This window comes from Saccopteryx leptura, chromosome 9 (genome assembly GCF_036850995.1).
Source record: "Saccopteryx leptura isolate mSacLep1 chromosome 9, mSacLep1_pri_phased_curated, whole genome shotgun sequence".
NCBI lineage: Eukaryota > Metazoa > Chordata > Mammalia > Chiroptera > Emballonuridae > Saccopteryx > Saccopteryx leptura.
Window position 1 is genome coordinate 32,800,770 of NC_089511.1, and position 25,244 is coordinate 32,826,013.

Here is a 25,244-nt window from a genome sequence, read left to right on the forward strand (position 1 = left end):
CTCTCTCTCTCTCTCTCTCTTTCTCCCTCTGTCCCTTCCTCCCTTTCTCCCTCTCTTCCTCTCCCCATCTCTCCATCTTTCCATCTCTCCCTCCTGTCTGTATTTTCTTTTTTTATATAAAACACCAATAAGAATTTATGATCTCACACACAGATTATGCAGACCAGGAATTTGGGAGCAGCTAAGTAAGGTGGTTTTGACTTGGAGTTTCTGTATTTTCTATCTTATTTATTTCTCTTTCTTTCCCTCTTCTCCCTTTATCCGTCTCCAACTTTTTCGGGTCTGGATCTGTGCCCTCCTCCACCTCCTTTTTCCGCACTGCCCTGTCCCCACTAGCTCTCTCTTTCCCTATATCTGTTTGTACCCGTCTCTCTCTCCCTCCTCTCTCCTCTCTCCTCAGCTTCTCTCTGACTCCCACACACCCTCCCCTGCTACCTGGCAATTAATTCCCACTGCCCCACCCCATCTCTGGGGGGCAAAGGGGAGGGAATCCAGCTGAAAGACTTTACCATTTTACCTAAAATTCTTTCACTCTGTGAGAGTTCCTGTTTTTCATATTCGAATAACAGCCTCCTTCTCCTCCCTTGACCATCCCCTCCCCCTGTGCAGGTGGAGCGGCCCAGGGTGCGGTGGCCCCAGGCTGTCCTGCCTGTTACACGTGGGTTTCATTAAAAGCCTCCCTGGCACCCATTCAATGGAGGGACTGGATAGATTCTTGAACAGTGTGTTTTCGCCTATAATTACACCCCAACAATGACTGATTATGTTGTTCCTTGATTGCAAGTAAATGTGTAATGCGTATTTTTGTGCTCCCTGGCCTGTAGAGCAACTTCCCGTGTATTTAACACTCTTTAATCACACAGCGGGAGGCGGGAAACAGGCCCCTCTGGTGAAGGGACCCGGCGAGCTCTCTCTCGTTGAGGGTTGCTCTTTTCTTTGTTATGAGTGTTTTGTTTTGTTTTGTTTTTTGGTTGGAGAGTCTCGAACATGTTTATAGATGGGAGAGGAGGGGGACGTTGGCAGGTGGGTGGCGGAGAGGGACAGGAGCTGAGTAGTAAGGGGATAGGACCCAGGGGGTGGAGTTTGCGTGGAGCAGGAGGGAGCCAGCCCCCTCTCACCAGAGGACAAACAGGACCAGGAGAGGCTTGTAGTGAGCAGGTTTGAACTTGGCTCTGCTGAATGCCTAGGAGACTTGCTTTCCTGGTGTCTCTGCCTCTCGGCAGAGAGGGTCAGGCAGCAGGGTCAGCTCTGAGAAGAGGTAAAAGGGATCAAAAGCATTCTCCTTGAACTTAACAGGACACTGAATCCATCACCTGTGATCTGATCCAAAGGGCTCAGGTGCGGCCCCAGATGCTGCCTTTCTGACTGCTCACAGCAGGTGCCCGTTCTGCTGGCCCAAGGTCCACACTCCCTAGCAGCGAGGGGTTGGAGAACCAGGAGTGGAAAATGGACTGCAGACAATAATTCTTCATTGCTGAAAAAGCCGGGGTCTGAACATGGTCCTGACTGGACCAAAGGGAAGAAAATGCCCTGTTCTAATTTTCTGAGCCTCTTCGAGAAAGCCCTGCAGGTCACAGGGCTGCCGTACTTTGAGTCCCTCCTCCTTGGACAGACTGTGGAGTTAGATCCTGGGTCTGCGTGTTGCCCCCGAGTCCTGAGCACACACAGGCAGGAAATGTGTTTATTGAAAAGTGATGGGGTGCGGGGCAAGTGTCAGGAAGAACAGAAGGCAAGGAAAACTACCTTCCCGCTTTTGCAAAAGAGATTATCAGTTGCTAATTCAAAAATTGTAGAGTAATGAAAATGACATCAATAATTTTTATAATAATAATTACAGTCTTTGGCTTTACCCTTGAATGTTTTTCTGGCAATGTCTGATTCAATTACTCCAGAAAATGTTACTATGCTATTTCAGGGTTTTCCTGTGAGACCCCAGTCTAGGACCAACTTGCTGATAAATCTTGTCCTGAGGGAGCTTGTGGGCTGCTGTTTACAGGCAGATGCATGTAGGGAGCTCTTGACCTGATTTAGCTAGATTAGTGATTCTCACCCAGGGAGGATTGCATGCACTTGCATGCACATACATGCACACACACGCACGCGTGCACGCGCGCGCGCACACACACACACACACACACACACACACACACACAGAGTCACCCCACTGGGACACCCAGCACTGTCTGGACACATTTTTAATTTTTATGACTTAGGTGGTGCTACTGGTTTCCGGTGGGTTGATTAGCCAAGGATGCTAATCAACATCTCACATGGCAGCCCCTTCCCAACAAGCCGTTGTCCAGCCTGAAAAGTCATAGTGTTGATGTTGTGAAACCCTAAGTTAGATTAAAAAATACAATCGGGATGAAAAAGCATTGGTCAAGACTCTTCTGATTATAAGTGATACCAACTCTAAGTAGTTTAGACAAGGTAACTTTATCTTGGCAGAAATATTATTTAGCAAGAATCTGCTGTAACAAAAAGATCCCACAAAGAGCAACATGTGTTTCCCTGGTCCGATTCCTTTTAAAGATGGGCACTGTGGCAAAGTTCATTTCTTTGTTGATTTTGTCTGTGTTTATTACAACATTATGCCTATATTGCTTTTAGGCATTTGTCAAAGCATTTAATTCTCACTTAATCATCATAATAGTCCTAAGAGGGCAAGTGCTATAATTATTCCCATTTTGCAGATGAGGAAATGAAGAACAGAGAGGTTAAGTGACTGGCCCATGGTCACACAGCCAACAGGTGACAGAGCTTGAAGTGGTGTTAAACATGAGTGACTTCCCCTTGTGTGCCTTTATCAGTGTGAAAGTGTTCACTGGGGAACCCCTCTCCCCACACCGACTGCTGTCATGTTACTCCACCTTGGGCTCCGAGCCCAGGTGAGACAGAGAAGAATGAATTTCCTAACTTCCTCTCTCTTGTCAGACCTGATTCCCAAGGGGATGATTCTCATCCATCTTTTCTCCCTGTGGGATTTGGATGCTCCCTGGAAACTCCTCAAGCCACCCCTGGAAAGAACTATGTGGCTGTGCTGTGGGAATTACAGTTATGCCAGTGGAGTCCATGAGAGACACAAGTCAGAGGTGCAGACTCAGACGATGGCTTCAGAGCAGTTTCTTCTGACTAAGACACTTGGGACTTAAATGTAAGTTAGAAGCTGTAAGTCATTTCCGTGTATGAATCTGTACAAATCCCTTGTAATGAGAGCGGAAGGTTCCTCTTGTCCTTATTTGCACTGGGATGTTAGCATTGGGAGCCTAAGCAAGTGTGCCGGTTCTCCCACAGCCCAGGAGATTCAGGACGCACTTTCTCTAGCCCAGAAGGAGGCCGGCTTGCTCTCCGTGAGCTCCAGAGGGTCTGTCATGGTTCAGCATTAACCTGCACAGTGCCCTACGCAAACTGGGGCAAGGAGTCTGCTCCAAGCGGGTTAGTCAAAGGCTGCAAAGGAGATTAGGCTCTCCTGGCTCTCCCTCCAGACCCTTTGTGCCATTCAAAGAGGGCACCCTCATTCCCAAATAGTTGCCTTTCCTCATGTGGCAGCCAGGAGGCAGTGGGTTCTGGGAAGCCATCCAACAGTACCCAGCTTCATGTGTTTAAAAGATGCAGCACAGGTGTGACCTACCTGATGCGTGACTTAAATCCACACCGTCACCATATGACCCAGTAGTTTCACTCCTAGCTGTCCACCCAAAAGAGTGAAAATTTAAGTCCGTGCAAAAAAGCTTGTACATGAATGTCCGCAGCAGCATTGTGTACAATAGCGAAACAGTAGAAGCAACCCACATATTGATCCATGGAAGAATGGGTCGATAAAGTGTGGTCTGTATTCAGCCATAGAAGGAACAAAGCACTGACACAAGCGACAACGTGGATGAGCCTTGAAAACATTATGCCAAGAGAAATAAGCCATACACAAAAGGCTACACATTGTATGATTCCATTTATATGAAATGTCAAGAATAGTAATAGAGACAGACAGTAGGTTAGTGTTCATCAGGGGCTGGGAGGGATAGAGAAATGCATGACTGCTTAATGGGTATGACCTTTACTTTTAAGGTGGTGAAAGAGAGAACTTCCAGGAGGTAGCCCTGGGATTTCACCGGCAAATGTATGACGTCGGCCTGCTTCGCAACCCCCACAAACTCCTTGAGCACAGAACTGAAAGAATTCTCAAGGTTCCCCAGCAGAGGTGTTCTTTGGCGCTCCCAACACGGGATCTTCACCTGTTAGGGCCCAACACAGGCTGGAATGGACCACAGAGATCTTTTTTAATGCTTGATCAGAACACTAGGCAGGACCTTAGTAGTCAACTGAAATGGTTGGTCTCAACCCTAGATATTCATTAGAATCATCAGGGGAGGTTTTAGAAATACAAATACCTGGGCCCCACCCAAGCAAAATCTCTGAATACAGGACCCCACGCTATCAGTTTTTGAAGGTTTTCAAGTGATTCTAATGTGTAGTCAGCATTACGACCTTCTGTTCTAGCCTGACACCCAACCTCTCTGGTAAGTGGACTGGGCCTCAGAGAAGTTACAGGACTAACCAGGACTTTACCCATGAGTTAGAGGTAGATCAGAACGTGCCCATATCATGGAATTTCCCACTCCTATAAACATTCAGAATAACATAAACCAAATTCCAGCGTCCTTAGGACGGGCCATGCTATTGTTCCCCCCAAAACATCATACATCATTCTTCATCCAGACTCAGATGTTTGTGGTTGAATTGGTATCTGTACCGAAAATCTCTTTGCTTCTCAAAATTACGCTATTTCCAATTATCTCGTCAGCTGTACAAATGTGTTTTGCCCCTTTTATAAAGAGAGAAACTCAGCTGAAGAAGAGATGCTAACGTAAGATAAAATAAAGTGCCCATGCCTGGCTTTTAGAGGAGAAAAAAAAAATGTAGGCATATTTGTTCCTTGGCTCTTATTTTTCTCTCACCATCTAATGTAATATTTATTTCAGCTGTCCCTAAGGCAGGGATTTCCATGCTTCTTTGTAGCAGCAAAACTTTTGTTTTCAAGCAAAATCGGAGGCAGGAAATCTAATACACTAAGCAGATAAAATATAATTAACAAATTCCGCCAGTAATTTAAGACTATTGTTTAGAGGAAAACATGATGCATTGGGCGGACTCCAGTACCATCTCAGCAGCACTCTGAGTTCCCAGGAACATCGCTTACGCACCACTGCTCACCTGCACCAATGCCTGTCAGTCTTTGGTGAGTGATGTGTTTCCCCTTCATTTTGTACAGAAAAAGGCACGTGTTGTTATTTGAGCCTCTCCTTCTAAAAAAATCATTGGTTTAGATTTGTGGACGTATGTGTCTCTATCTGCCAGATTTGAGGAGCCTCAGTAGGCAAGGTCGTGTCGAGGAAGAACACAGTCGTTAGAAAGTGGGCTGGCGGGCCTCCGGAGAGCAAGCACTTGGCTGGCATCTTTCTCAAAAGTCATGTACCCAGCCCCTCTTGTGTGTCTGCAGCCAAAACGTGGAAACTCGGCACAGGAAGTGAGTCAGCACAGAAGAGCATGCTCTGAGAGGGGAGGGGGCAGCTCCTGCCACAGCGGGCAGTGAATGTTGTTTCCCTCTCCTGCCTGTTGACTCGTTTCCCTGCATCTGTAGAGCCAGGAGGCAAGGGGACACTTGCACTTTCTTCTTGTTGGAATGGCACTCAAAGATGGCAGCCCTCCAGAAATATAACTCTCCTTTCGGCCCAGTCATCCCTGGGTGAGTGGGTCCCATGGACCAGGGGGATGTTTGTATTAGCTCTCCTGGATCAACAACCACATTGCCTGGATGCCACTGAGTCTTGGAGACTGCTTTTCATGCCCAAGCATGTTTCTTTGTCGTTGAGCTGCTATCCCTTGTTGCTGTTGAACTATTTCCTCATTTGGCTTTGCATTTCCTCACCTGTTTAGTCATAGTGGCGTGGCTGAAAACATTTCACTGGGAAGTTTATTAACTGGGGAAGTCTAATAGGCCCCTTTGTAACTGTTCTTTAACATAACAAGTAGGTTACTCTCTCTTTCATAACAGAGGTAGCATGCAAATACTGTTCGCAAAGCAGCTGGCACAAAAGAAAAATATAACAATTGTCAGTCGCAGAAATTAATGTTAGTTGGATCAAGAAGGAACTTCAATTGTTTTCTTTAAAAAGAGTCCTTATCTTTTAGAAATACACACAGAAATGTTTACAGACAAAATGATATGTCTGGGAATCGCTCCAGTAGCACAGAAATGGGGAGATGTGGGGGTGCAGATGGGACACAATGGGGACGTGAGTTGAAGATCTCTGAAGCCTGATGGTGGGCATTGGGGTTCATTATGCTATTCTGTCTGCGTTTTCAAATGTTTGAAACTTTCCAGAGCAAGATGTGAAAAAGAGAAAATGAAAAATATACTTGAGGAAATGTCTGTGGAACCCAAATCATCGTGAGAGATAGCACATTTCCCTGACGAGAATGGCAGGCATTCACCTGACTTGTTTTCCCCGGGGCTCCATTAGTTCCAAGGAGTGGAACCACTCCAGGTGGCCGGAGTGCAGAGGAGGTTGCTGCGGGCACCCAGCCTTTTGCAGACAAGAAGCATGGGGAAGCTCACGGGAATGCGGGCAGGATCAGGAACCCACTCAGTGATCAGCGATTCTTCCTCATCTGTCCTTTGACTTTGAGTACCCCGAGGTCTCTCTTCACAGTTGTTTTTTCAAGGTCTCACTCTTTGGTTTCTCTCTGCCCATTGTATTCATCTGATAATTCATCAGTATCCAAGTGGCAAAAAATGGCCGCCCTGTGTTCAACGACTCAGAAACTTTGTGTTTAAGGACCCTTCACTCTCTGATTATAGCCTCTATTTCTCTGAGTTCAAATGCTTCAAGAAGGCATCTGGTTGTTCTTGAAACAGCCAGTGGATTGGTTACCAGGGTCCAATTAACTCTGATCAAGGAAACTAGGATCACGTGACTCGAAATAGTCTCCTAGTAACACTCTCCTTAGGAGCAGCTCTGGGAGGGCATTTCCCTCAAAATGTTTTATAGATCAGTGGTTTTCAACATTTTTACAATGGGGATCTATGAAAATAGGAGACTTGTTTCAGGGACCACTAAGGCAGAAATCACCCTGAGCATAAGCAAACTCTTCTAAGGTCATTGGGTCTATAATCTTCATACATCAGGACAGTTAACTCTTGTACGGACCGGCACAAAATCTCTGGCGGACCCGTCTGCAGACCGGCAGTTGAATAAAGATGATTCAGGTACCCTGAACTCTAGGTACTCAAAACCTTTAAAGATCTTCAGAAAAAAGGAAGACCCTCACCCATCATTTAGAAATTCTATCATCTCTGCCATTGGAGCTACAATTTAGTTCACTTTTCTTTTTCTCGGTGGGAATAGAGACAATCTGGTCATGATTCTCATTGTGAGACTCGCAGATACATGCTCAGTGTCCTCTTCCCTGTTCGGGTTTTTATTTTCTAGACAAAAATGATCCCAAATGTCCATGTCTACTTACAGTGCTCTCACTTTATTTACAATCTGGTGTTAGGCATATGGGGGACCAGAGACCCATCTCCAGGAGCTCATGGTCGGTAGGGAGGTGCGTGCTCCAGGCTACTGCTGGAAAGGGCAGGGATGGCAGTCCACATTGCCAGAAGCCCCAGCCCTCCCATCTGACTCATTTCTTCACTGTGTGAACAGTCTCCCAGGAGTGCTAAAAGCCAAAGCTTTGATACCACTCCTCATCTTTAGTAAGAATAAAGCACTTAGAAAATTCTAAATAGATAGAGGAAAAATAAAAAATGTTCACCAGTGTCTGGGGCCATGATGGTCTGGTGGGTTCCTGAGTGTTCTCCCATCTTAGTCCTACAGTCACCTCGGGGTCCAGCTCTGGGTGTCCTGGGGCAGGGCTAGGGGAGGACTCAGTAGGTTCCAGCATCTTGAGCACTGGCTGATGAGTAGGCTGTGGTTCTCAGCCAAGCAACCTCAGGTGTCTTATGGGGCTCTGGTGCCAATCACTTCTTGGACATAGGGCTTCTTTAAGATAACTGGCTGAACTTTATGTAGAACTCTGTATGTTTGTTAAAATTTTATTTAAATATTTTATGTGTATGTTATGTACACTTTATATATATATTACATTTTTATCTTTTTTACATTATTTTGTATATATTTACTTTTATTGAATTTTTTGGATGGGCAGTGGTTCATAAAATTATATAGGGTTCAGGTGTACAATTCTGTAATACATCATCTGCATATTGTGTTGTATGTTTACCATCCAAAGTTATCTCTTTCCATCACCATTTATCCCCCCTTTACCTTATTCTACCTTTCCTCACCACCTTTCCCTTCTGTAATCTCTTCATTTTCTATTTTTTAATATTTTATATTAAATTACATATAATATTATATAGAAAGTGGACATAAGCATTAAGTGTAAGCTGAATGAAAATGTCCTCCTGTTTTCTTCTAAAAGTTTTATTGTTTTACCTTTCACATTTTGTGTATGGTATGAGTTAGGGGTCAAGATGCATTATTTTCTCTACATGGATATCCAACTGACCCAGCACCACTTATTGAAATTACCATTAGCTGGAACCTAAATTATATCTAAATATAAAAACCTCCATAACTGGCCAGAGGTGCATCCTTGGAGGTATGACCGTGGAGAAATGGTAGAAAACAAATTGTCTGGATATGTCATAGGTAATCTCAATATATAAAGAAATGGAGTGGCTGGGAGGGAATGTGTCACCTATAAAAGTTATAAGCCCCTGAGGGGAGAGAGTAGTGTTCCTGTTATTTATTGCTGTATTTTCTGTGCCTGGTCAATGCTCCAGCATGCAATAGGTACTGAATGAATAATTATTAAAATTAATTCTTTCATCTTTCTATCCTGGGATGAATCTCAGTCATAGATGGAAGGAAACAGGGAATTGGATACAGCTTGCCTTTCTAAATGTGGGTGCTAGACAGCATATTGTGTGCCCTGGCAATGAAATGCCTGTTATTAGAGCAAGACAAGAACAGGTAAATATGTCAGGTATACATAGCTGAAAAGAAAAGAGCTTTTTTCACACCAATCCAGAGAAATAAGATACTACGTATATACCTACATTATAAGGCAGACTCATGAGAACAGGAAGAATCACAGGAATTTAAACCATATTCTCCAATTCGTTTCTGAGAAGTTCATATGATATAGAATGAAATATGTCATCGTCATCATCATCACTAACAAATATGTGTTTCTTACCCTATGCCACACAGTGTGCCAAGGTCCTTATGTTATCTTATATATCTCATTCACAGTTTCTACCCATTAGGCTATCAGCCAGAGATTAGATTTTTTTCAAATATCTGCATCCTTTACAAAAATATAGACTCATAAAATTGTTTGCAAGTTATATTCTGATGCTTTCTCCCTCACTCTTTTATCCTCAAAAACAGAAACTTATGTTCATAAAAATTTCTGTGAATTTATTTTTTTAATTTTTTTGTATTTTTCTGAAGTGAGAAGCAGAGAGGCAGAGAGACTCCCGCATGTGCCTGACCAGGATCCACCTGGCATGTCCACCAGGGGGTGATGCTCTGCCCATCTGGGGCATTGCTCCATTGCAACCGGAGCCATTCTAGCCCCTGAGGCGGAGGCTATGGAGCCATCCTCAGCACCTGGGCCAACTTTGCTCCAATGGAGCTTTGGCTGTGGGAGGGGAAGAGAGAGAGAGATAGAAAGGAGAATGGTAAGGGTGGAAAAGCAGATGGGTGCTTCTCCTGTGTGCCCTGGCTGGGACTCGAACCTGGGACTTCCACACACCAGGCTGACACTCTACCACTGAACCAACCAGCCAGGGCCTGTGAATTTATCTTTTAATATTCCAAAGCCAGGGACCTGATGACTACATCCCAGATTTTCAAGTTAACATCAGTTCTCTATAAAACTTCAGGGTCGACAGCTCATGAAACTGGACTTTATTTGTCAAGCATTCAAGTTTGCATATGGCCAGTCCCCTAGAGTCATCCACTGTCACTTCTTCCCCACATGCAGCTTTCTCACCTGCTAATCATTATTTTCATCTTCCAGGTTCACCTTAACCTAAAGCTCAACTCTTTGCTCTATAAGGAACAGCTTTCATTCCTGGTACATGATAAAATGCAAGACCCATTTTCCCCAGTGATGGATGACCTTTATGACAAGTCCAGGCAGGCTCATCATAAATATCCATCACGAAACTCACCCCACCTTTTCAAACTAAAGAGAATGAAATTACTTAGTTCTGAATTTAGAGGAGAGAGCTAATGAGCCTCAGTATGTCCCAAGCCAATTGCCCACACTGATTATATAAAAATACATTTTGCATCTGGTATTTGATTTGCCACACAGTTTAACAGAAAAGTAACTTTATCTATTTTTTCCAATTAAAGGAAGTAATGTTACAATCAATATTTTCTCCTTCTCTGGTGTGGTAAATTAATGTCTGTCTATTGTTTTTAAATCACAAAGTATGCATTGCTATAGAAATAGAAAATGGTACTATTTCATTTTAATCTACTTAATTTTCCATTCTTGAATTACATAATGGGGTTAAAACATTGAATAGAATTAATAGAATGAGTATTTAATTAAGCAATAATGAGTTTCTAAATGGATGCTCAAGGAAACTGGCTTTATAGTTTATGCAAGAATCAGATAATGGTCTTAACAAAGGCTATAATAATTGTGTTGAATGTTTTCTATATTTAAAGGGGTTTTTTTTTCCTGAATTCTCTCAGTAGATTTAAACATAATCCAGTTCCTTAATTAGACTCCACTTTGTTTTCTAAGTAAATTTCAGATGCCTTTCCATGGCCCGCAGGGCCCTGGACAGAGACTCTGTCCTCTGGAGTACAATAGTGAGCAGGCCTCCCCAGCCCTCCCTGCACTCCAGCCCAACCACCTTCCCTCTCTTCCACGGATGTGCCATGCTCCCTCTGCCACTGGCCTTTGCATCTGCTCTTCCACATGCCAGGAATTCACCTCACTACCTCCTCTTCTTCAGTTCCCAGAGAATTCTTCCCTAATGACCCTTCCCAGTCTGGGTCAGGTACCCATGCCCGCTACCACCTCCCCAAGATACAGGTTTTACAGGGACTATGTTATTTATTTCCTGGTACTTACTGCATCTTTCTAATTATACATATACCATGTCTGGATTTTTACTAGAGAATTCCTAGAACCTAATACTATATCATGCCTGGCATGCAGAAGCCACCTCACCAAATACATGTTGTCTGGCTGGCTGGAAGATGGATGGATGGATGGATGGATGGATGGATGGATGGATGGATGGATGATGACAAATGGAGATTGGATAGATGATGGAAGGAGGGAGAAAGGGAGGTTGGATGGATGGATGGATGGATGGATGGATGGATGGATTAGTGGATGACGGATGTTGAATGGATGATGGATGGTAGATAAATGTGTCGACATTACTATATCTGAGGACATGTTAGGGCCACAATACATACTGTGAGAATTCCTAGAACAGTACCATCTTCTCACTCCACTTGGGATCATTTACTCACACACTAAAAAGGCATTTGGTGCCAACCCCTTTGGTAGGTGCTGCAGACATGAAGAAGAGGTTCTTGGGTGAAGCTGCATGTGCTTGTCTTACATAGACATGGCCTCGATATTAATTTTACAATTTCACTCATTTACTCACTCATTCAGTTATCCATTCATTCATCTATCCACCCATCAGATTTTCATGTGTCTAGCTCTGTGCTATGCACTAGAGATCAGGACTGAATGAATTGCCCATCAGGGGCCATAGGTACAGCGCCTAGGATTCTAAAATAAACTTTAAAAAAATTTTGGGGGTCAAGGAAAATTTTAATTATTTTCTCCTATCAGAAATATTGAAACTTTTAAAGCCCATAAGAACATTATGGTAGGAAAAGCTGACAAAGGTAAAAGTGCCTAAACCACAAAAGTCATAATGCACCCTGCAGAGATGTCCTGAAGAACAAGAGATCAGTCCAGCCCCTGCCTTTCTGGAACATTCAGGGAAGTGGCAGAGTCAGGCACAGGCAATGAGCCAGTCCTTCTTAGTCTCACTCCTGTACAGCTTCATCCCTTCACATTTCCTCACACCCATCACCTTTGATACCAGGTTCCTCTTCCTACATTTTAGACCATTCATTCATTCGGCAATTATCTACTGAGTCCCTATGTGCACCTAGCATCATGCGCAGGGCTGGAGATAAAGCCGTGTCAAGACAGATGCACATAGAGCCTCCAGCTCCCACAAATCATGATCTGTTCTTATAGCGTCTTCATCTCACCAATGTGACACTCACCTGCTTTGACAAAGCAACTCCTCATCTAGGGATTGGATGTAACAGCATTTCTACCTGACTGATGGTTTCCAGCATCCTGTAGTCTTAGCACTCCCCATGCCTGAGTAATTGTCCACCTGGGTGTCAGAAGAGCCACAAGGACAGGTTATGAGCTGAGGTCTGCTGTGATCAGAAGGGACAGAGAACTAGTCCTCTGGGCCTCAGCTACTGCAGGGGGTGAAGGACTAGTATAGCATGTGGCTCCTGAGTGGACATGAGGAATAGAACTTATTGAAAGAAGATTACTAGAATCCAGGAAACTTAGATCTGACCTTGAGTTCATTAAACTAAACAGTTTTGGATAAGGCTCTCCTCCTTCCCTCTCTGCACCTATATCCTGATCTGCGATCTGAAAGGTGATAGCGCATGCGCCACCATGCCCTGCTTCTGGACGCACAGCAGACACGTAGCTGCTACAGCCGTCCTTCCTGCTGAGCCCAGGTGCACTGCAGGCCCCTCGACATTGAGCTCAGGGAGCCTCACCAATATGCAGGGCTGGCTCTTCCATTGACAACTCCTTGCCACCCTTGAACTTGGACTCAGTCATGCCTCTGGAGAGATTCTAATGTGCAGACAGGGCTGGGAACCCCCCAGTCTGGATTTCCAGCTTGGGTATTCCATGACTTTCACAAGGAGGAGGGAAAGATACAAGATAGGACTTATTTAAACAAGAATCAGGCCAAAATATCTGTCTCCCAGAGCTGTGTCTATGTGACAGCATCCTCCATGTTCCTCCTCACTCCAACCACTTTGCATCCCGCACGCACGTTCTAAGAATTTCCCAGCTCCCCTTTTATGGAAGGAAAACAACTCACCAAGGTTTGCTGAGGTGTGATAGACAAATTAGTTGCCATCCGCTCTCCACCCCCACAAGGCATCAAGATTAAGGCTTATGATTAATGATTTGCAAGTCAATTAATCAGCTGCTGCTTTCGAAACCTCATTTCTCAAATTACTTCTCTTTGTACACAAGGGCTTTTTGATGTCGTCTTACTGTCTCTAGATTCGCTTTTCTACTAATTGAAATTCCAAGATATTTCTTCTTCTTGTCAGCTTATTGGTATTACTTGTTTGTAAAATATTTGCAAATGGATTACTATTCACCTGTACTGTGTCAGAGGTAAGCACCAAAACAATACTTTATGCTTCCAGCGAAAGGGATGTGCTAATGATCGCTTGTGAAACTCTCTATCTATGGGAAAGCCAATTTTTCATTTATTGATTTATTTTCACCACACCTACTTGCAACAAGTACTGGAGATGTATTACAATAAAAGCACAGGTGCAACAAGGCCCCAAACAATTGATTTATATGTTTCCTTAGAAGATAGGTTCTTAAAGTCACACTGGTTGGGTGCAGGAGGTGGGAAGGATGACATTGGCTTTCTTCTTTGGAGCAGGTGGTACAATCTAGCAGAGGCTCTGGAGCCAAACACGGGGCTTCCATTCCGGTCCCTTCACAATAAGCCCTGGCACTCTGGTTATCTGGTTGGTCACCTTGTGGCTTAGGGTATGTGAGGCTGCAAGAACACAGGCAAGCAAAAATGTATACAGGCTCAAACTCAAGAGAAGTTTGTTTCTCATTCGTCAACGGTTCGGACAGGTGTTCCCCTCCATGTGTTGACTCGAGAACCCAAATCCCTTCCTCCTTGTGGCTCAACCCTCCCCCGGTTCCTGTGATTGCCTCCATTCAGGCAAACAGGAGAAGGACACAGAGAGGAAACCCCACTGTTCACTATCATAATCTTCCTATGTTCCTTATTTGTTATTAGTTGAGATGATATAGTAACGTATCCAATACCAGGCATATGGTTGAGTTCTGTAAATGCTATTTTTTTTTTCATAATAGTAACACTAATTATCGGCCTTGTTTGCAGTTTCAAGCCACAGTTGAGGAAGGATCCGTGGGAGTTATTGTCAACTTGACGGTTGAAGACAAAGATGACCCAACCACAGGCGCGTGGAGGGCTGCCTACACCATCATCAATGGAAACCCTGGCCAGAGCTTCGAAATCCACACCAACCCACAAACCAATGAAGGGATGCTTTCTGTTGTCAAGGTAAGGGTGCTTGCTCCCAGCTTCCCCGCCCCCCACGCGTGAGCTGTGAGGACCCGCCATGGGGCTCATGGCCTCTCGGTGTGGGAAGTGTTCTGGGTAAGTCAGTCTTAGTGTCTCCCCCTGGAATTAAAAAGAAAAAGGCTCATGGCTTTCCTCACAGCCATAAAACCAACCTGATTTACAGGTTCCAGAAAACTCAAACTTATGTGTAACCTTAAAAAAAAACAAAAAAAAACCAGCCAACTTAATTTTTAAATGAGATTCTCCACATGTTTGATAACAAATTAGCAAAGATATGCAAAAATGAAATATGTGAAGTTTTTTTTTAAGATCTATGCTCAAAATAGGTGTTGTTACATTTCTTCTGTGCCTTTCTTAGAGTCTCGGTTATTCTCTTAAAAATAGGAGATAATTACATCCACGAGCTAATTCTTGGTGTGAAACCTCCCGGGAGCTTCTGCCCAATTTCCTGACCCAGGTGGAATAGGAGAAAATGTGATAACGAATGCCAAGCCCTGGGCTCCCACAAGCGCTCCAGAACGTTGGGTGGGAGTTTGGGGGAGGCAGAACGTACTGGTACGGTGTCTCGTGTCCTAGGAGGATTTTCACACTTCTACCCTCACTGGGAAGTTCTGGAGAGAGCTCCTGCCAGACAAGGACATTCATTGGGACAGCTTCTTTTCTGGTGGGTGAAGCCATTTGCCTCAAAAGCAGGGAGTAATCATATTTATAGTCATTGTAACCATGGACAAAGCAGGAACATGCTACCTACCCCACTGTGTGGCCCTTGGCCAAAATACCTAACTATGTGTTATGTACCTCGGTTTCCTCCTCTGCAAAGTGAGGGTGATAATACCAACCACCTCTTGGGACTGTCATGAGAAGTTCATGAGCTCATATATAAAAACATGGACAACAGTGGTGAGCGTTAAAGCCTGTGTCCATTTCCTGTGGCTGCTGTAACAAATGGCCACAAACATAGTAACTTAAAAAAAAACAGCCAGGCCCTGGCCGGTTGGCTCAGTGGTAGAGCGTCAGCCTGGCATGCAGAAGTCCCAGGTTCGATTCCCAGCCAGGGCACACAGGAGAGGCGCCCATCTGCTTCTCCACCCCTCCCCCTCTCCTTCCTCTCTGTCTCTCTCTTCCCCTCCCGCAGACAAGGCTCCACTGGAGCAAAAGATGGCCCCGGGGGCTGGGGATGGCTCCTTGGCCTCTGCCCCAGGCGCTAGAGTGGCTCTGGTCGCGACAGAGCGACGCCCCGGATGGGCAGAGCATCGCCCCCTGGTGGGCATGCCGGGTGGATCCCGGTCGGGCGCATGCGGGAGTCTGTCTGACTGCCTCCCGTTTCCAGCTTCAGAAAAATACAAAAACAAAACAAAACAAAACAAAAACAAACAAACAAAAAAAAACCCAGCAATTTATTCTTACACATTTGGGGGCCCGAACTCCAAAATCAATTTCACAGGGCCCAAGTTGCAGGGCTGGTTCCTTCAAGAGGCTCCTAGACAGTCGATTTCTTCATCTTTACCAGCTTCTGCAGCCGCCTACATTCCTTGGCTCGTGGCCCCTCACCCCACCTTCAAAGCCAGAAACACAGCATCTTCATATCTCCCTCTGACTCTGACCCTCTGCCTCCATCCTCCCATCTAATTCTCCCTTTGACTCTCCTGCCTCCCTCTTTTAAGGACCTTTATGATGACATTGGGCCACATGGATAACCCAGGATCATCCCCCCATCTCAAGGTCCTAGTTTAATGACATCGGCAAACCCCCTTTTGCCTCCTATTCACAGGCTTGGGGGATTAGATTGGTTGATGTGTTTGGGGGTCATTATTCAGCCTAGTGTGGGCCATGTAGATAACTATATCCACAAAGTTCCACAACTCCCCTGGGGGCAGAAGCCATTGAGAATAGACATCTTGGAGAGTTTCCAGCTTGCTCCAGAGCATGAGGGCTCTGGGGTCTTCCCAAGCCCACCCTCCAAATAAACCTCAAGTGTTCGCCTGGAAAGAGCAGCCTCCGGGTTTTCCCAGTTCTTCCTCCCTGATAACGCAGGCAGTGGCCGAGTTGTCAGGAGATCCTGACACTGTCCTCCTGCGCCCACCGCTTCTGTTTCAAAGCTGTGAAAGTCGTCAAATAACACAGCCACCAACTGTCCTCAGCGACTGGCCCTGTGTCCCCACAAGCTGTCAGGCAGTGTTCCAGGCCTGCAAGAAAGACAAAGCTTGGAGAAATACACATCCGCCTCCTGCATCCTGGAGGAGCACAGTTCTTGCACACGTGTTTATATCTGCACAGCGCTCTGCGTCTGAAATGTTAGCACATTGAAGAATCACCTGGAATACTAGTTAAAATGCAGGCCACACCATGCCACAGCTGCCGAATCAGAACATGAAGGAGAGGAGCTCCAGGTGACGCTGCCGGTCACAGAGCCCAGCCCGCGAATGAGTTCTGTCATAGAATGAGAAGTTGCCACCTGCAGACTCCTGAGAAGGTGCCCACAGAGCCTGGGGCGCTGCCTAGGCTTCGGTTTTTCGAGTGAGTGGACTTCCCATGCTTCCAAATGAGGACAACGACTCCCTCCGTACAGCTGCCTGCCACATGAATCCCTATGAAGGCCGTGAACTCTCCCTGCATCTCAGCATACCTGAATCCAAGCCCCAGGACAGAGGCAGGCCACATGCCTGCGCTCTCTACTGTGCCAGCAACCTAGCACATTAGTTAGGAATGCTTTCAGCCACAAATAACAGAACGCCAGCCTGATAGTGGCTTAAACAGTCAAGAAAATGTAATGCTCTCCATAACTAAACAAAGGGTAAGGCAGTCTAGGATTGGCTGGCAACTCAAGGAGACAGAGAGCCAACAGGGGGCAAGGCAGGCGCTCTGGCTTTTTCCTCATGGACATAAAATGGCTGCCAAAGCCCCAGGCATCACATCTTCCCAGTACTGTGATACAAGACAGGAAGCAAGGACTCAACCAGGCAAGTGAGAGAGAGCGTGCTAGCTCTCATGTGCCCCTATCTTCTCGATAGGAAAGAAAAATTTTTTTTCCACGGGTTGCCCAGGTAGTTTCCCATGACATGTCATTGACTAGGTGACACATGTCCACCCTCAGCTGCAAGGCAGGCCTTGGCAGTAAGCGGTGGGTACGGGAGAAGGGTGTGGACACAGCCGTGGGGCAGCCAGCAGCAAGTGGGCCTGCCCTCGCCCGTCAGCAGTCAGGGCACTGAAGAACTAGAGGAAGGCTCAGGCTTGTGCCGTTTGCGGGGCCTTCCTGCCTCCCTGCAGGGCCACATTCTACTGGCTCTGGCAAGTGAGCACCTGTTTCCTCTTTAGCCTTCTGGTCAGAAATACCCTTAGTTGCTCTGTAAGCCTATTTCAAAATGTCAGAGTAACTCTCACAGCTGAGTATAATCCACCCTGCGTCTTAAGTCTGTTTTCTCTTTTGTCCTCAGAGAAGCGGGCATCAAGAAAGCAGGCACCCTTGATCCCCAACCTCATTAGGCCTAAAAATCACTGTTGGATCATGTCCAAATCCTCCCTCTTCTGGACAGCAAGCCCCAGCTCCTTTTCCCTTCCTGTGTGGGCCGGCTTTTCCAGCCTTACACCCTCCAGGACAGTGGTCCATACCCTCTCTTGACATTTGCTGAAATATTAATTGCATTGAATCTCTTTAAATTTATTGTGTCTTCAATTTCTTCCAATCCCCGACACACATATCCTGCACCAGACAAGTCACATCAAAAGGGTAGGAGGCCCGAGACAATGGAAGGCTTCTAAATCCAACATGCCAGAGGGCAGGCCTGGGAAGGGACTAGAGCAGGGACCCCAAGTCTCACCAGCTCCGCACAACCGGAACTACTCCCCCGCCTTGCGCAGACGGAAGTGAACCCCTGAGCGGCTCTGCTGCTGCGGGAAAAGCTGGTCTCTCCCTGCGCGGCTCAGTCCCTCGCTCTCCGTTCCCCCCTCTGTGGCATTCTCCAGTCCCCGTTACTCTGCAGCCAGCATTGTGCTTGGGGAACGCGGGCGGAGCAGATGTGCAAAACCAGGCAGGAGGGCAGCACCTCTCCAGCTATTTCAATTCCACGCTCTGCCTTCTCACCATCTTAACAGCTTCTTATTGTTATCAGACTCTAGAGCAGTGGTTCTCAAAGTGTGTGCCAGGGCGCACTGGTGAGCCCTAGAAGATTTCCAGGTGCACCCTATGGTATTCCAGAGAAATATGTGCCCAGATATAAAAATAAATATAGTTACTCTATTATACCATTTTATTACAGAAATACTGCTCTTTTTGTTAACTCATCATTATTCTATTTATTAACACATCATTATATTATTTTTAGATAAATACACCCAAATAAAATGGATAGATTTCTCAAAAAAAGCAGCGTGATATTGAAGAATCCGATTCTGGAAGTAAGCAAAAGTTAAGTGTAAATTAAATAGGACTTGCAGGCTGACAGGCAGAATTTACTTTATAGCATTTTCCATCACTTAACACTGAACAATACGATTGGATTAGAAACCCATTCATGGAAGCTTCAAGTGATTTTGGTTTAACATCAACAGAAGAAGAACTGGCAGCTATATCCACTGATCGTGGATTGATGATTAAACATAAGGAATTATCTGTTGAAGCCTTTCGGATTTCTATAAAAGAAGAATATGTGGCAATATCTAAAAAAGCTTTGAACATTTTACTACAGTTTTCAACACTCTATTTATGTGAATTAAGATTTTCTACCCTCAACACAATTAAGAGTAAAAAGAGAGGAATTCTTCAATGTATTGACAGGGAAATGAGAGTTTGCCTTTCAAATATATGCCCAAACATTGAAGAAATCTCTAGGACACATCAGGCTCAGGTTTCTCATAAACACAAGAATGAAAAAACTTAACACATTCATGCCAGGACCTGCCAAATTTACTAAATCTTACTAAGAATGTATCTATATATATATAAAAAATAACATTTTTGTTGTTTTTTTTTATTTTTTAACCCCTCTTTTATATGAATTCTAAAAAGCATAACTCAAAAAATGTAACATAAAAATGTTTTTAATGTCAGAATAAATTTAATTTTGTCGTATTTATTTCATTTAATTACCATAAAAGCACGCTTGGACTTTATTTTTTTTTCTTTAATATTTGACTATAGCATATGTCTCAGAAATTTGTATATAGTGTACCTACAATTATCTGTAGGATTTTAAATGTGCTCCGACTTCAAAAAGTTTGAGATCCACTGCTCTAGACCGATCTCTGCATGGAATCTTCAGCATGTATCCTATCCCCTCATCTTGACCACAGTCCTTTGTGCTGGGACTTCATTGACTCCAGGAGGTGCAGTGACTGCCTCTGGCCCTCTAAGACCCAGGGTTACTAACGTCAGGGCCAGGACTTGACCCTGACCCTCACTCGCCCTGAGAGCCGGACAACGTGTCATTGTGTCGGACTGTCCCAGACATGGCTATATGTCTGGTGTCACAACATAGGTCCAGTGAGCCCCCGAGTCATGGTGACAATTAAAAATGCCCCCACGTATTTTCAAATGCCCTCAGGTGGGAAAAGGCCCAGTGGCTTGACGCCATGTGTCTCAGCCCCTTAAATTCTTTCCCCTCCATGACCCCTACTTGCACACCTGGGCTGAGGGATCCTCTACTTTAAGTGCTGCAGGGACCCCAGCCCTTAGACCTTGCAGCGAGTTGGTGGGAAACATTAAAAATGTTTGCCTTTCCCATTGGCTCTCCCATGGTGACAGGGGTGGGGTTACCACAAAGCCTTGGCTTCAGAGTCCCTCATCCAGCTGAGCCCCATGAGTGTCGGAGTTTGGCGTTACAAGTGACAGGTGGGAAGCCTTTTAATTTCAGAGTTGCTGGTGAGTGGCCTCAGAGATCTTAAAAGGGAGGCCTCAGGTTTTTGAGCCTCATTATATGAGTAACGTGTGGTAACGCTTTTCTCAATCTAAAACACAAGAACAACTACTTTCATACCTAATTTTATATCTGTATGTTTCATATTCTTTTTCTTAAAGAGGACCCCAAAGTGCATAAACCTTGGTCCACACTACCTGGATGCATCCCCGCACATCCACCCCTGCCAGTGGCATGTCAGAGAGACTTTATGCAAAAGCGTCTGCCCATCGTGGCCCACGCACACACTGAGTCCCTCTCTCTGCATTGCAGCCCCTGGACTATGAGATTTCTGCCTTCCACACTCTGCTGATCAAAGTGGAGAACGAGGACCCACTGGTGCCTGACGTCTCCTACGGCCCCAGCTCTACAGCAACTGTCCACATTACCGTCCTGGATGTCAACGAGGGTCCGGTTTTCTACCCCGATCCCATGATGGTGACCAGGCAGGAGAACATCTCCGTGGGCAGCGTGCTGTTGACGGTGAACGCCACGGACCCTGACTCCCTGCAACACCAAACCATCAGGTGGGTGAGCGGCTCCGTGGCCAGAGACGGGAGGCAGGCACAAGGTCACAAGGGCTGGTTGTCAGGAGCAAACTACCATTAAGTTAAACTTGTTAATGAGCTGGGCGAGTTGGAAGTTTATGTCCTAAGTGTTGTGAGCTGAGGGCAGCAGGGAACAAGGCTTGCTAAATGGGGATGCAACCCCCACACCTCATTCCCAGAAGCAGGCCTGCCTGGGGAGAGTGGCTTCGGGGCTGTGTTCCCAAATAACCAGAGGTATCTGTCAGTGCCAAGCACAGTTTCCAAAGGAAGAGAGAAAAGAGCCACTGTATGTGACCCCATGAATCTCAGACACCTGACCTGCTTTATTGTTACCACAACTTCGTGAGACAGGCATTGGCGAGCTCCCTGTACAGATTAATGCTCTTAGGAATTCAGAGAGATTCAGTAGTTTGTTTGAGGCTGCCCAGCTTAGTAGCAGAGGAATCAGGATGAAAACAAGACAATCTGCAAAGCCCGTGCTCTGTTAAGTTCTCTGAACTGTCATGAGGAAAGGAGCAGAAGTTGCTGGTATTTAGAAATAGTCTATGAGAAGCAATCAATGAACAACTAAAGTGCCGCAACTACGAATTGATGATTCTTGTCTCTCTCCCTTCCTCTCTCTCTCTCTCTCTCTCTCACAAAAATAAATAGAGAGAGAGAAAGGAAAGAAAGAAAGAAAGAGAGAGAGAGAGAGAAGGAGGGAGGGAGAGAGAGAGAGAGAGAGAAGAAAGGAAGGAAGGAAGGAAGGAAGGAAGGAGAGAGAGAGAGAGAGAGAGAGAGAGAAAGAAAGAGAGAGAGAGAAAGAAAGAAAGAAAAAGAAAGATGGAAGAGGAGGGGAGGGGAGGGGAGGGGAGGGGAGGGGAGGGGAGGGGAGGGGAGGGGAGGGGAGGGGAGGGGAGGGGAGGGGAGGAAGAAATAGACGATCTGGGTTGGGTCTTTGAATGATGAGTGACAGACCAAAAAGAAAAGTCTTCAAAATGTATTGTCTTCCTTTAAGCTCTGCCCAGAGCTTAGCAAGAAGGAATTTTCATAACGAGATTTAATTAAATGATCATTATCCGCAGTGCATCTAATGCTGGGGAAGACAAGATGCCCTCATTGATACATTGTTTCACAATAAGCAATCAGCAGGCAGGTCCAAATGCGCCCTTATCTCTGCAAAAGAAAGTTATTAATCTTTCTTTCCAAAATCTAATCTTCTCATCTGAGGTACAGATAATCAAATATTAGACACGCTTTTAATAAACATGTGTCTTATTTTCCTTCTTTGCAACACCTGAAAATGCACCATGGTCTCCACATCAGCACCTCAGCCGTGAAGCAAGCTGGCAAACAAACAGCGGAAATTATTTTTAAATCCCAAAAGGGGATTGTTTTGTTGAATTTATTGGGATGACATTGGTTCATAAAATTCTATAGGTTTCAGGTGTACAATTCTATAATCCATCATCTGTATGTTGTAATGTGTGTTCACCACCCCAAGTGAAGTCTCCCTCCATCACCATTCATCCCCCATCACTCTCTCTTACCTCCCCCACCCGCCTTTCCCTCTGATAATCACCATATTGTCTATGATGGTTTTTTGTTTTCAGTTTTTCACCTTTTGCACTCAGCCCTGTAAACCTCATCCCCTCTGCAGCTGTCAGTGCGTTTTCTGTCTCTATGAGTCTTTTTCTATTTTGTTTGTTTGTTTTGTTCATTAGATTCCACATACAAGTAAAATCATATAGTACATGTCTTTCTCTGACTGGCCTGTTTCACTTAGCATAATACTCTCCAGCCATGTTGTCGCAAAGGGTAAGATTTCCTTTCAGGGTTTTGTTTTGTTTTGTTTTTAATGGCCACGTAGTATTCCATTGTGTAAACGTACCACAGCTGTTTTATCCAATCATCTACTGATGAGCACTTGGGCTGCTTCCAAATCTTGACTATTGTGAATAACACTGCAGTTAACCCAGGGATGCCTATATTCTTTCAAATGAGTGTTTCAGGTATCTTCAGCTATATTCCCAGAAATGTAATCTCTGGGTCATAAGACAATTCCATTTTTAATTTTTTGAGGAAATTCCATACTGCTTTCCACAGTGGCTGCACCAGTCTGCATTCCCACCAGCAGTGCACAAGGGCTCCCTTTTCTCCACATCCTCGCCAGCACTTGTTGTTTGTTGATTTCTCGATGAGCGCCATTCTGACAGGTGTGAGGTGATATCTCATTGTGGTTTTAATTTGTATTTTTCTGATGATTGGTGACGAGCATCTTTTTCTTTTTTAACTTATTTTTTTTTTTAGAGAGAGAAGGGAGAGAGATGAGAAGCATCAACTCATAGTTGCATCACTTAAATTGTTCATTGATTGCTTCTCACACATGTCTTGATGTGGGGGGGGGGGGCTTCCCACCTAGCCAGTAACCCCTTCCTCAAGCCAGCAACCTGGGGCTCAAGCCAGCAACCTTGGGATCATGTTGATGATCCCACGCTCAATGTGGTGAGCCTGCACTCAAGCCAGCAACCTTGCGGTTCTGAAACTGGGACCTCAGCTTCCCAGGTCGATGCTCTATCCCAGGGGTCCCCAAACTTTTTACATAGGAGGCCAGTTCACTGTTCCTCAGACGGTTGGAGGGCCGGACTATAAAAAAAACTATGAACAAATCCCTGTGCACACTGCACATATCTTATTTTAAAGTAAAAAAAACAAAACGGGAACAAATACAATATTTAAAATAAAGAACAAGTAAATTTAAATCAACACACTGACTAGTATTTCAATGGGAACTAAAAATAAGACAGCCCCCTTCTTTTGGGGGTAAAATTAATATAAGACAGGGTCTTATAATAGGGGAAATATGGTGTGTAGTAATGTGGGGGGAAACTTTTGGGCAAAGGGAGGTTATAGGGGCCATTATGTTGTAGTACATTTGGGGAAGTATGGGGGCCATTGTACTGTGTAGTAATGGTTATAGTGCTTTGCCTTTCTTCCTACTTCTGCTGTTATTTCACACTGCTTCCGGTGATGTGGGGTGCTGCAGACCGGATGTGTGTCATATGACGTGCTTCTGGAGCCGTGAGGTGTGCGTCCCATGTCACCAGAAGTAGTACCGTACGTGAGCAACGCTGGGTACTGGTCACTGACTATCAATGAAAGAGGTGCCCCTTCAGGAAGTGTGGCAGGGGCCAGATAAATGGCCTCAGAGGGCCGCATGCGCCCCACAGGCAGTAGTTTGGGGACCCCTGCTCTATCCACTGCGCCACCATTGGTCAGGCACACTAAGCATCTTCCATATGTCTATTAGCCATCTGTATATCATCTTTGAAGAAGTATCTATTCAAGTCCTTTGCCCATTTTTTAATTGGATTGTTTGTTTGTTTTTGGTGTGGGTTGTATAAGTTCTTTATAAATTTTGGATATTAATCCCTTAGCAGATATATCATTGGCAAATATGTTCTCTCATTCTGTGGGTTATTTTCATTTTGTTGATGGTTTCCTTCACTGTGCAAAAACTTCTAGCTTGATGTAGTCCCATTTGTTTATTTTTTCTTTTGTTTTCCTTGCCCAAGGAAAAAAATATAAGAAATGTCTGAGATTGTACTGCCTATTTTCTTCTAAGATTTTTATACTTTTGAGTCTTACATTTGTCTTTAATTCATTCTGAGTTTATTTTTGTGCATAATGTAAAAAGTTAGTTTTGTTTATTTATTTATTTATTGCTTGCTTGCTTGCTTGTATCTGTCTAATTTTCCCAAAACCATTTATTGAGCAGACTGTCTTTACACCAAAAGGGGATTTTATTTTTACAACAAAACTTTCTGAAGTGCTAGATGAACTAGATAAAGATGCAAAATAATACCAAATCCTTTAACAGTGTGAATCTAGACTGGCCAATCTTTGTTCTTCCATTTCTCTCTCTCTCTCTCTCTCTCTCTCTCTCTCTCTTTCCTTTCTCTTCTTGGTATCTGGCAAAGGAAACAAGCAATTTAAACATCAAAAAGAAAAACCGTCTTAAGCACTTAAGTGAGGAAACCCGTAGCTGAACAAACTGGATGGTAGTTGAACAGATTTAGGGTCTATTTATGGGAGCTTAACTTTGGACTCCAACGATAGGAGGCGGCAGAGAGAAAATGAATGCTGAACCTGGGACTCTGCCAGTGCTGCATAACTTGGGATGTTGCCAGGCATGAAAGTGTTAATGTGACGGGAAGGGACAAATACTAGTGTCTGGGAGGAGAGGTCCCACTGAGGTGGGACACACAGCAGGACAAGTGGGTCTGCTGAGGTTGTTTAAGACCAGCTTTGTCTGACTTAGGCAAAGGGAGAATTTGTTGAAAGATTCCA

General features: G+C 44.9%; 1 protein-coding gene across 1 annotated transcript in view; it reads left to right on the plus strand.

Moving 5' to 3' along the window:
- CDH13 (cadherin 13) overlaps positions 1-25,244 on the plus strand; it is a 1,120,140-nt gene that overhangs the window by 1,001,324 nt on the left and 93,572 nt on the right. The window contains exons 9-10 of the mRNA XM_066348214.1: positions 14,273-14,455; positions 20,641-20,894. Of these exons, the coding sequence (XP_066204311.1) occupies positions 14,273-14,455; positions 20,641-20,894 (437 nt within the window). The remainder of the gene's footprint in view (positions 1-14,272; positions 14,456-20,640; positions 20,895-25,244) is intronic.